This window comes from Aquila chrysaetos, chromosome 16, assembly GCF_900496995.4.
Source record: "Aquila chrysaetos chrysaetos chromosome 16, bAquChr1.4, whole genome shotgun sequence".
NCBI classification, from domain to species: Eukaryota; Metazoa; Chordata; class Aves; order Accipitriformes; family Accipitridae; genus Aquila; species Aquila chrysaetos.
The window spans coordinates 17,076,816-17,088,470 of record NC_044019.1 but is presented as its reverse complement, the minus strand read 5'-3'; the positions used below and the strand labels follow the sequence as shown (position 1 = coordinate 17,088,470).

General features: G+C 37.2%; 1 protein-coding gene across 2 annotated transcripts in view; it reads left to right on the top strand.

The window, feature by feature from the left end:
• Positions 1–449: 449 nt before the first annotated feature.
• Positions 450–11,655, top strand: part of STK33 (serine/threonine kinase 33) — a 35,857-nt gene continuing 24,651 nt past the window's right edge. The window contains exons 1-6 of one of the 2 annotated variants that reach the window (XM_041129416.1): positions 450–792; positions 4,825–4,948; positions 7,871–7,979; positions 8,317–8,405; positions 9,312–9,442; positions 10,999–11,078. In XM_041129416.1, coding sequence (XP_040985350.1) covers positions 9,361–9,442; positions 10,999–11,078 — 162 coding nt within the window. In that variant the 5' untranslated portion in view covers positions 450–792; positions 4,825–4,948; positions 7,871–7,979; positions 8,317–8,405; positions 9,312–9,360. The remainder of the gene's footprint in view (positions 793–4,824; positions 4,949–7,870; positions 7,980–8,316; positions 8,406–9,311; positions 9,443–10,998; positions 11,079–11,655) is intronic. The other variant, XR_005934164.1, reaches the window with a different exon arrangement.

The window sequence follows — 11,655 nt, the reverse complement described above, 5'->3', positions numbered from 1 at the left end:
GCATAGCTTCTTTTTTGAGAAACATAGACTTTGTGGAATCGTGTGCAAATAGGTAGCTCTCCAGGGGAACTACAAGAGTACCCAGAAAGACGTGCTTTCATTATCGCTGTCTTGGCCGTACTGCTAAAGTATGTCCTCTCATGGTGCCAGTTAGAAGCAAAAGTTTATTTTTATTTGACACTCCAGATCAACAACTTCCCAGGTTTAATGAAGTATTTTGAGATCCTCTAAAGATGTGTTGTATACCATTTGCTTTGAAGGAAAAATCTATTATAGTTTTGTATTGTCTGGTGGAATTTTTTTTTTTTCCATCCCTGACTGCAATGAGCATTCTATAGATAGACAAGCTGAAGTGTCATTTTTGACCACGTTTTTTCTGGTTTTGCTGTCCAAACCAGTATGCTGTGTTATGCCAATCTGCTTCCTCATCAGTGTGGCAGACAGCTGCAGTTAGAATACAAGGCTTTTGTGTTCCACCAGCCCCCTCATCACTCAGGTTTTATTCCATTTCTTCAAGTAGTGGACATGTTCCTGCCACTCTCTATGCTTTTATTTAATCCGGGCAGAGCCCAGACTGAACAGATGGCTGAAAACAGTGAAGGGAAGACTATAAAATGTACCGCGTCCTCAGCCTCATTTGAACCAAGCAATGTTGTATTTTTTTGCCCCCTTTGCGACAAAGATCACATGTGTTTTGGAGATGCGTTAGCAGAGGCATCCAGCTAAGCGGCCAGTGACAGAGAGGATAAGAAATAGCCCCACCTTTTGAAGGATCCAGCAGGTGTAGAGGAGGTAAGCAAACTGGAATTGGACCTATCTTCCTTTGCTATGTATTTCTGAGGTGTATTTTCAAGAGTAGGTATTTCTTCATATTCTGCTGTTACTAGTGCTCCTTTCTCTGAAGTAAAGCAAGGATTATATTTCCCAATGAATTTTTTAAAGTATTATATTACAGAGTAAAATCTCTTCCACAGAGAATGTTTTTGAACTCTTGTACCTAATGACAACTTGATGTTACTTTCAATGGTCATAGAAGTGCTGGTTTCCAAGAAACTCATGAAAACACAGAGTGGTGGTTACACCAAGTGGGCATGACAGGAATTCCACAGCAGAAGCTTTTCACTGTTTAAAAGGATCCATTCATTCAAAGATGTGTTGAACAAATTAACTTAAAATAGTGACTTTTAAAAAACTTTATTTTTTTTAGAGACATTCAGCATCATTGTTTTACCTCAAGGTAATATAATAAATAGCATGAATTACATAGTGGTTAGTAGTGATATTCATCTGGTGATATCATGCCTTAATTCTTCAGATTGAGTCAATTCATGCAGAAGGTTTGTCTGCACACCCAGTAGATATATTTTCTTACCACTGTATAAACTGCTGAAGAAATGCATGCTCTAAAGGGCTTATTAGTCCTACAAGTAGCCTAACATATGTCAGATTATGCTTATAGGCTTTAAAGTTATAAATTAGTCTAAGGATTTAGGTCTGGGTAACGGTGTAGGGAAAACAATAAAGTTAAAGAAGTAAGTAAAACTTTGTTAAATCCATGTCAGCAATAATCAGGTGATACCCAATTAGTTAATCCATCCCATGGTCAGTGAATACATGCTCAGTCTTTTCTGAATTTGGATTATTTGTTGACTCAACCCCTGAGAAATTGACCTCTGAGGTCACATGCTTTATAGCTCTGTTGAATAGTATTCTGAGTACAACTACTCGATAGAAATACTGGGAATGCACACATTCAGTTGAAGTTAATGAAATTTGCATGTTCATGGTATTTTGAAAATCAAGCTTTTCTTTTAGGAGTCAGAGTTTGCATGTGGTGGGCAATTTTCTGTTTTTCCTACCACCCGCTTGTACCCCTGATGTCTTTCAAATATGGTACTCTTCAACTATATAATAGGGTGTAAATGGTGATACTATACTAATGATAGGATGTGAAAAACTTTAGACAGAAGTTGGATTTGAAGTTGATTGTCTTTAATTTCTCTGTAGTTCACTCTTATTGATGTACAGAGTCTCTTATCATTCCTGCAGTAGTTAACACATTGATGGAGACATATTTATCTTGTATCATAATCCCTTCTTTAATATTGTAGGCTTCAAAATTGTTCAGTTGAAAACTTTAAAAGCTTTCGTTGGAGGAGTTTGTATTAGATGTACATCTGAAAAGAAAACTGAAAAAAGCACTGAAACTGAAATTTCAGACTAAAATCCATGATTTTGGATATTAACATAAATGGGTCCCCTTTCAAGTAGCATTTCTACATGTACGTTTCTTTATATTCATATACATGGGTATAAAGTAACTATCATTCTAAATTAGTCATATCTCGATATACAAACAATTATTTGCTTTTGTGAATTATGTGGAAAATGTGGTTAGTGGGAGGACACACAAAGTCTCAACAAGGAAGTTAGAGATGTCTAGCCATAGATGTTTGTCACTACTGCAAGAGCAGTACCAGATTATATTGGATAGTCACCCTTATTACCCCTAGCAATAGAACATAGCTCCCTAGTTGGCTATTTGGTTGCTGGCATTTAAACAGTATCCACTTTTAGATCTCGCAGAAGGTTTATGAAAATGCATAAGAAAGTTTGATTAAATGACACTCTTTTTATGGGAAACATGCTTGGTTTTTTCAGTATTACATTCAGGGAGTGCCACTTTATTAAGAACAGTTTTTAATATGTAAATTCTCAATTGCAGACAGTTTTTGCAACTCCCAAACCACAGGTGTCATGGAAGGTGGGTTGGTGGTTTTTTTTTGTTTTATTTACCACTAGCATTTATACAGTGACTATCCACTCACTGTCTTGGTATCTGAATTGCTATCAGAGTCATCGTTATCCCAGGCTGACCAGAGAAGTCAGTGGGTATTTGTTCGACAGCGGGTGAGGCAAGCCAAGCATTTCTCTGTGTTTGATTTTCATCCTCTGCAGATTATTCCATCAGCTGCTGCAACTTAAGAATTTGCTTCCCCCTCCCCGTTCCCTTCACAAACTTTGTAGTACCTCTGGCAAAGACAAAGCATCCTACTCAGCAAAACATTTTGGAACCAACATAGTTTCAGATACCTGAGGTAAATATATGAAAAATAAAGGGGAAAATTCCTACGAAACAATGGGGAGACTTCCTACAAAGCACATGGAAAGTTTCCTAGAAAGCACAAGGTAAATTCCTGGAAAGCAGAAGAGAGATTTCCTAGAAAATGGAGGGGATTTCCTGGAAAGCATGAGGGTAGTTCCTGGACAGCAGTGGGGAGGGTTCCTACAAAGTAGAGGTGGGATTTCTTGGTAAGTTTATGAAGAACTTCCTGGAAAGAAGTGAATGGAAAATTTCCTAGAAAGCAAAAGGTGGTCTACACAGTCAAGAGGGCTTTCCTAGAAAGCACATGGGGAAATCTCTGGAAATCACTAGGGGAATGCATAGAAATCAGAGCAGGGGAGTTATTAGAAAGCATTTGGGTGGTGAGAATTCATGGAAAGCAGGTGGGAAACTGGGAAGCCGTAGGGGAATTTCTGAGGAAGCACAAGGTAAATTCCTGGAAAGCAGGGACAGATTTCCTAGAAAACACATGGCGGGGGGAAATACGTGCAGAGCAATGGGGAGATTTCCTGAAAAGCAAAGTGGGAATGCCTAGAAAGTGAAGAGGGTACTCCTGGAAAGCACAGGTGGAATCCTAGAAAGTGGAAGGTAGAAAAAGGAGGAGAGCATGGTGGGGTGTGCAGGGAGAACACTGCAAAGGTAGAAAACACCCAGAGAATTCCTAGAAAGCCAAAGTGGATATTCTAAAAAGCACCCTTGAAATTCCTAGAAAGCTGGGCTGTGAACTCCCAGAAAGCACACAAGCAAGTCTTATAAAGCAAAAGGGGAATTCCCAGAAATCAGATGCAAAGTTATGGGCATGTGGAAAATTTCCTAGAAAGCTGAAGTTAATGCCTAGAAAGCAGAAGGATATTCCTTGAAAGCAGTGGAGTGCATTCCTAGAGAGAATGAGGTAAATTCCTACAAAGCACATTGTGGGGTGGCGATGGGCGCTCCTAGAAAGTGGAAGGGGAATTTCCCAGAAAGCATGTGGGAATTTCATGGAAAATAAAGCGAGGAATTCCTAGATAGCAATAACGGAATTCCAGGCAATGACGGGTGGTGGGGTGAGACCATCGAGATGGGTGAGGTGACTGAGACGGGTTGGGTGGTGGAGTCAGGGGTTCTACCTAACCCTGGTAGGGGTCTGGGTGCCAGTGGCAGAGTCATGGAACGTTTGCTGTGCACACTGAATTGTGGTCAACATGCTCTGTGTACGGGCATTTGCACAGATAAGCAAATTTCTGAACTTTAATTTTATCACAGGTTAGAATTTATAAGTACTTTGTTTCTGAAGTCATGTTTGTACTCATGTTGCTGTTCTAAGTCAAAACTATGCTAGCAATTTCTTTGTAAACTAACCACATTGTTCTTAATATTTCAAAATTGCACCTTACCTGTTACTCCTCTGGGACCGTGATTAGTACGGTGGTATCTCATGGTACTTTGCAAAGCGAAGGAGAAAATTCATACTTAACTCTACAAGTTGCTGGTCTTAAAACTTATGGTAAGCATGCATGAAGACTGAACCATATGCAGTAGAAAAATCTGTAAATATTTTTGTTGAAAAATCAGATTGCTTCTCTGCTATTAAAAAAGTCTTTTAAACATTTGATTGCAAAGTTTAGTTTACTTTAGAGTCATGGAAAATAAATATATTATGTTGAAACTTTTTTAAAGCTGCAGTTATTTTTTTATGATTATCTGTTTCTTCATGAAAGCTATCCTTTTGGAAGGAACCAAGGACAAGGCAGCCGTCGGGTGGCAATTGAAGTAAAACACAGCACTACCGGCAAAAAGTGGTCCATCAAAAAAGTTAACAGGAAAACAGTAAATAGCATGCAGGTGGGTGATTTTCTTTAAAATATTCTTAACTTTCTTATGACCTGATGATTCTTTGTTTCCAATCTCTGTTTGAGCACCAAGATGTCATATTAGATCCAGAATTTCTCTTTTCAGCTATGTAGATGTTTATTCTCATTTTTCAGGTATTATTCTGTGTCCTAGTCATTGCCTCTGTAGCAGAAACTAGAAGCAGCATAAGTTTTTAAAATACTCAGACTTTAATGTCCAGCCATGTAACTTAGGGTTCTTATTCCTTCATGGAAGAATAGTTGAAAAGATGTTTGCACATTAGATTCCAAACTAACCAAATCTGATCAAAGAATATATGCAATTGAAAGGTGGTGCTTTTTTAAGCATTTATTTTAATTTTTAAGAAGCAAGTAAGGTATAAATTAGGAACACAAAGTGTTACGTTCACAAGTCAGTATGAATATAGCGGTACAACTTTATGCCTAAAGTTTTGTGGCTGCATGATGATTCCTGAAACTCACAATTTACCAGGTGAAATTCAGATACATTATTTTATTCCTCTTGATATTCTGGACTTTTCAAACTGCTAAATTGGCAATAATAAATTATTTTAATTTTTTGTTTATTTAACAGGTTAGAAAGATACTGCACTTTGGTCATTGTTAGCACATGGCAGCTGTCGCAATGCTGGGTATGGTTATGTTTAAATGGGATACCCTCACGTAGGGTAGATTGAATTGTTTCATCTCATTGATACCACACCAAAATCTGCCATGTTATTGGTGGGTACTGGGGTGCTTGGTGCTCTGTAAAATAATTTTTTGCTCATTTGGTCTTGTTCATATATTAGTGAGATCATGGGTATTAGCTCCACTGAGCTTGCTGGCTTTAAATGTGAATGATTACATTTTGTTTAACTCTGACATTGCCCTGACATCTTTATTTTGTGTTCATTTTAGATGCTTATTAAACATCACCTAGTCTATTTAAGTAAAGCCTTTTTTATTTTTGTTTCATAGGTGCATGGAGTGTTTGGATAGGTCAGATTTCATTAATTGCTGCACTAGCAATTAAAATTAACAGGAACCATCTCTGTTCCATGGCAACTGGTCATATATCTTCTTTAACAATTTTTTCATTTGACACAAATCTTACAGCTCTTGACCAAAATGTTGTGGAAATATTTATGTTTTATTTTCCTCTAAATTCCTGCTAAGCCACTGTTGCCAGAAATATAAACTAGCTGTTCAACAGAGGACAAAACCAGTTTATGTCAAGGGAAATACCTGACTAAGCCTTCTCTGATAGGCAGAGACAATTACTACAGCCTAAGTTTTAATTTCTTCCTTCTTCCAAATCTCATCTCCGCCCCCCCACCTTTTTTTCCCCCTTTCCTGTTCTATTCAGAAATATTACAATAGTTAAATACAGTTACCATGAAAATTACAGGGTTGTTTCTTCCTGTGCTTGTTTACTGTAGTGCTCTATAAGGAAAGTGGTCCTCTTGTGTGCCCACAGCATTTCTAACAAGGGGAAACATCAGCCTGTAAGCAGTCTTTCCATTTTTTATACTTCTGTTGTTTCAGAAATTGTTATAAAGCCAAAGAATGGTGGAAGTCTTATTTCTGGGGTTAAATTACTACTATTCTGTCTTTAACTTACTGTATTGCTGGTTGGAAAGATGTTATTGCTGAGCTGAACAGAAAAGATCTCAGGACTTTATAATGACAGCACCATATTATAAATATTGCAGTAACACATGTAACATAATACTTGCTCTTAGCTGTAAGTGCAGGTTTTTTTCTCAGGCTATTGAATTGGTCAGAAGCCTCATTTGAGTAATGTATTATAGTTTTCTTTCCTAGTTGCTGAAAAGTTGCATTTTATATTTTTTCAAATGTTGGTGCTTTCTGTGAAAGCCATTGATAATGGATTGAAGGGAAGAGGCTTTAAGCTAAATCCATTCTTAGTCCTTTTTTTGAAATCATACTGGTTTTATACATTTTTTTTAAATGTATATGTTTTGAAAGCTTGAGAGTTTGTTGTAGTGAACACTGGCAATATTTGTAGGAGGTCAATTGTCTTTCACCTTCTGTTCATAAAATACTAAGTGCATTGGGGTTCTAGGTCACCACTGCAGCTGGAGCACTGCTATTAATTATATATATTGTTATTACACTGAAAGAAACTAAACTCAGAAATAACAAAATCATTACATTCTCTATTAATAGTAGGAAATGTATCTTGTAATGGAGCTGTGTGAGGATGGAGGACTTAAATTCTTTGTAGTAAAGGACATTTTAGAGAAAATGAGACAAGGCAATTCATTCAGAGTCCTGCTTCAGCAATAGCATATCTTTACAAAAACGGTAATTATGTTCCTTTGTCTCTTCCATACATTCATTGATTTCAAGCGTTCATATATTTAACAACAGTTACTGATTGCTATTCTTATCTATTATTTATTTCATAGGATAAAAATAGTCCGGTAAAGAAAAAGTAAAATATATGAATGCTTTTTTAGAACTTTATTTTTCTTACAGATGTAATAACTGCTACCATTTTTCTTTTATTTCTCTTTCTGTACCAGCTACTGTAATAACATGTATTATTATTTCCTAACTTGTAACTGCTTTGCATTGTAACATTAACTTAGTTTAGTTGTTAAGTGTATAGTCTATTACAGGAGGTAAAAAGGCAGAAGAGGATTGTTTCTGATACTTCTTAGCAGCATGTGTTGCATTTAGGATTCAGTAAACATCAGCATTTTCGTCTACCACACAGAAGCATTACAATTCTGCACAGTCCACAACAGGGTTAACCTGTCAAGCCAAAAATTTAGAATTGGTAGATGGTGTAAGATTGTGAATAAGTTTTTTACACAGAAATTATTAATCTCTCTGTTACAGCATACTACTTTTAGGAATCCTTCATTTGCCTTTTTTTCCGTAGAGATATGTGGGGTTATGGAATGGTGCCGTGTTCAGAGCCTTGTTTCTTCTGTGTACTCATCGGAAGGGCAAAAACTTCTGCTGGTTTTGGATACGAAAATGAACTGCAGGTATGAAAATATGTGCAAATTTGATAATTATACAGTAAACCCCCTACTTTCTTGTTAGATGATGCCAGGTGATCTACTATTACTAAAGACTGAACCAATATGAACTTTTTCCTTTATTACAGGATTGTGGGGAGGAATGAGATTTGAAAATCTGAAATACTTATATGATTCCCTGGATGAAATGGGAAACATGCTTTTGTTTAGGCTTCCAGTAGTACAGAGTAAAATGCACTGGAACTGCTCAAAGAAATTACTCAATCAAAAGAGTTTAAAACATTTCTGTCAGAATATCTTCACTGCAACTGATAACATTTTATTTCCTACTCTCTCTTGGCAGATATTGTTCACAGTGATCTAAAACTGGAAAACATTTTAGTTAAAAGCAGTGACATCGGTGAAGCAAATGAAATGAAATTAAACATAAAGGTAAGACGACAGTTGTAGCAGTTCTGCTTCAAGAACCTGTTTTAATATCCAGGTATTACTGGGAGACCTGACTTTGATACCTATTAACAGCTTTTGAAATGAGCTACTAAATGGTGTTATTAGGGGGAAAAAAATCATTTTGGAAGCTAAGTGCCATTGCTGAAAAAGGCTTGCTTTTTTTTTTTTTTTTTTTTTTTTCAAATGATGAGCATATTTCTAGGTCAATTTAAAATAAAAATCCTTAAAGTAACCCTACCTTGCTCATCTAGATCTATGTTAGCATAGTCCCAAGCCATTAGTTACAGGAAGCCACCAGGTGCTGTGAGATGTAATTTAATTTTAAATCAGGCATATTGTCAATTTAATGTTAGTAATTTAGGAAAAAAGCCTATTTAGACTGTGCCTTGATTGAAATACAAATATATTATAGGATTCTTTTTATATTAATAAATATTTACTACCTAAACACAATATGCCATAAGTTTACATCTTTTTATTGAAAAAATAGTCTTTGATGCTTAATAAATCGTATACTAGTTATCCATCGCTGATTTGCTGTTTTTAATAGTTACTGTGAAAATGTAGGCATCTTCTAAAATAACATAGTAGAACTGAATTATTGGATCATGAATGTACTATCTTGGGTAGAAAATTCCATGTTGAGAAGCATTTCAGACACTGAAGTGTGGACAACTCAGTAATTTATGGTGGGAGAAATCCAGGGTGCAGAACTCTGTTTGCTATGTTTCTTAGAACCTATGTATTTTGATATATTATTATAGTCATTTTAAGAAGCATAATTTTGGATTTCCCTATATCCTTCAGTTTGGGGCAATTTGTACCTTTCTTCCTGCAAATGTTAGAGCTAGGTAAGACATTGATATAAATCTTCTGGTTTGTCAACAGGTTTTCCATCCTTGGACTCAGTTCACCACTTCCATCAGTAGAAACCATCATGGCCAGCTCTTCTCATTTCATGGCCTTGCTTTATATATCCTTTTGGAACAGCAACTATCACATTCTATCATCTCACCAAGGTGCAAGCATTTTTCCTGGCCTCCATCCTGTGAATGAGAACAGATCTTTCCCCATTTTCCTTGTTCTCCTCATTTTAGAGGAGAGTAACTCCTGAATAACTTTAATGGAAGAAGCGGAAAACAAGGAAGCAAACCCCAAAGCTGGTATGGCTAGTAGCAATAAAAGCGGCTACAGGAAAGGGGAGGTCCATCACACAGCGTGAAATAGATAAACAGCTAAACCCAATATTTTTCTGCTTCAGAGTTTTCAGACTTGAGGCAGCTGATGTTAAATGTGAGGCTAAGGTTCGCACCCTCCTGGTTTTGGCTTTGAGAAATAGTCTTCCCGAATCGTTACGATTTTCTGGTTTGGAGCAGGACATGCAGGGAGAATTATGGGAGAAATCCAGACACAGATTCCTCCTGGTGAACGAACAGAGGTTCTTCCATACGATACACTAGTACATGGCACAGGTGCATACTGGCATGGAGTTTAGATGACATTTTCTTTCTAAGTATTGATAGACCTTCAGTTTCAAGCCACTTGCAGGTATCAGGACATTCCTTCCCAAACTCAGAAATACTGATAACTTCAGATATATGTATTGCCTCACGAGCTTTGAGATAAAAAGTATAAAAATATAATGAAGAAACTGGGTTCTCCACATAACTGTTACACCTGAATAAGGTTTTACTATCAGGATAAAACCCTATCTGTTAAAAAAAAAAAAAAAAAAAAAAAAAATGCTTTCCCACATGAAGGATGAAGTCAAAGCCCCGGGGATGGGTCCTGACTGCTTCCAGTTTTTGCAGCAAAAAAGGTAGAGTTTAAGTATTTTTTAGTAAGGAAAGGTGACCCTCAGAAAGCAAACAATCGGGTTTCCAGTTTGCTTTTTGTGGGTATGTGTAGTATTATGCCTGCATGGAAGATGCTGTGAGTGATTTATTTATTTTTTTCTCTCATTTTGAATATCAGAGTTCCTTATGGTTTTGTCACATGAGAAAGGAAAGGGAAGAAGCAAGTGAGTTTGTAATGACAGCCTATTCTAGGACATCCAAAATGCCTGCAAGGGGGTACTAGAGAATAGGAGCTGCTACCCCCCCCCTCCATTTTTTCCCATATCCTGAAATTCTGAAATACTAAATTTGTGACTAAACCTCACTTATTTCATCATGGTGTACAGCATGACTCTAATATTTTAAGTCAACTTCTCTTACATCCAGGACTTGGATACTGTGCTGCTTATGGTGTGACAATTATTTGAAAGACACAGACTTTTAGCTTTGTCTCCTTACAGGTAACTTTTAGAGGGAACCATAATTTGGCCCCATTTAATTTCACCAATATCTCAAACACTCGGTGCTTAAAGAGGAGGCAGAATGCAATGATCTTATTCTTTTGTAATGTGTTAACCAACGTAAACTTGGTGAAATAGTTTTCCTTCATAGATACCAGTAAAACGAAAAGGAGCAGCTAACTTATTTGGTTTTTGTTTGGTTTTTTTTGTACACCCCCCCCAAACCATCAAATGAAAACAAACCACGACCCCACCATAAAGATTTTTTTTTTTTTTTAGGGTTTGGAGAGGGTGGACACAACAACATCTGTTTCAGGGAATTCCAGGATTATAACTGGACAAGAGGAAAGTTTCTAGATGTGGGTATATTCTCTCTCTTCCTTAATTTGCTTACACTACTTCCATATAGAATAAAATTCATTTGGTTCATCTTAAACCAAATCAAAAGTAATACTCTCTGGTTTTAGTTAAGATTTTTCTAGCCTTCACCTTTTGGTTGAGTGTTGGAGCTGGTGGTGTACTCTGATGTCTGCTTCAGACCAGCAGAACAACAGATAGAAAACTGCCTCCAGGAAGTGAAATTTTCATTTTGCATCCTCTTTTTCTTAAAGACCAGCTTGAGAGACAGTGGAATCCGTATCAGTCTAATGGACAAGCACAAAAGCATTTGTGCAATATAACATGGGGCGCAAATTTTTGCGGGCCAAAGCTGCTGACCCACTGAGTGGCTGGCCCTGAAATGCTGCCCTGAAGGCGGAGGGGGAAGGTCTGCTGCTCAGCTGGGTTTGAGCCATGCCAAAGATCGCCTCTCTCTGGTGGAGACGATGGAGATGCGTTTCCAGCCATTTGTCTTTCCTGCTGCTACATGTCCCCGCAGCTGCGAGGCGGAGTGGATGCACTGAGAGCATGCTGTAACCATCAGCTGAGGAGTTGTCC